Source organism: Poecilia reticulata, linkage group LG12, assembly GCF_000633615.1.
Source record: "Poecilia reticulata strain Guanapo linkage group LG12, Guppy_female_1.0+MT, whole genome shotgun sequence".
Taxonomy (NCBI): Eukaryota; Metazoa; Chordata; class Actinopteri; order Cyprinodontiformes; family Poeciliidae; genus Poecilia; species Poecilia reticulata.
In genome coordinates, this window is record NC_024342.1 from 11,769,957 (window position 1) to 11,770,955 (window position 999).

Here is a 999-nt window from a genome sequence, read left to right on the forward strand (position 1 = left end):
GCAGATGGGAATCCATGAGAGCACAGCATCTTTCTTCTGTTTAGTCTTGAGTCTTCTTGTTGTTCAGGCGTCTCTTCACTCCTGTGTTTCTTGTGTATCTTTCTGTCAGTCAGTGGGGCTGTCCCAGCTTTATATTCTAGCAGGAGGCGCTCCAGAGGCTTCCGGAAGTTTCTGGTAATTACCACAGAACTCCACTGGGTGGAGCTACTTTGCCTAATTTATCACGCCTCCCTCCTATGGCTATTTACAATGATCAGTTGTTTAATCATGTTTACTTTAGCAAGTTTTCAGTCAATAACRAAAACCTATTTTATTTGTAGGACATATGCATTTTTTGAGCCTTTYAAAAAATATTGGTTTGCGGTTTATTCATAAAATAACAAGAAGGACTTTGCATGCTTTCATGAAAAAAACCTACATATAAATGTATCTAAAATTATGAAGGTGTTGAACAATATATTTTTATAAATTAATTTATGTTTCGAATAAATGTTGAAAGAAAAGCCAAGATACAAATCTATGATCATGTAATCTGGCACTACTTAGATTCTCTTTCTCTGTAAGACCATAAAAATTATGCTATCACATTAATTTTTTAAAAGAAACCCTTAAWTGAAACATCTGCTGAAAATACTATGTGAAATTTGAGACAGAACRTATTCAGACAWTTCTTCTTAAAAATCTATGCTTTCATATTTATAATAATCCTCAAACAGCATTTCTCTAACAGGGTCAAATATTGTGTATTATGAACACTCAAGTGGAACTTTTGTTATTGCCCAAAATTTATAAAATCAAACATGACGAAAGAAATGACACTTGCAAAAGGCAATAGCTGTGAGGTTTGAAAAATTAGGTGAAGCAGCTCCCCCCAGCGGAGTTCTGTGGTAATTACCAGAAACTTCCGGAAGCCTCTGGAGCGCCTCCTCTAGAATATAAAGCTGGGACAGCCCCACTGACTGACAGAAAGATACACAAGAAACACAGGAGTGAAGAGAC

The 999-nt window shown here is 36.0% G+C and overlaps 1 protein-coding gene across 2 annotated transcripts in view; it reads right to left on the reverse strand.

Annotated features, from left to right (window-relative positions):
- LOC103473897 (heat shock protein 30-like) overlaps positions 1-167 on the reverse strand; it is a 3,603-nt gene extending 3,436 nt beyond the window's left edge. The window contains exon 1 of one of the 2 annotated variants that reach the window (XM_017307790.1): positions 5-167. In XM_017307790.1, coding sequence (XP_017163279.1) covers positions 5-29 — 25 coding nt within the window. In that variant the 5' untranslated portion in view covers positions 30-167. The other variant, XM_008424545.2, reaches the window with a different exon arrangement.
- Positions 168-999: the final 832 nt, after the last annotated feature.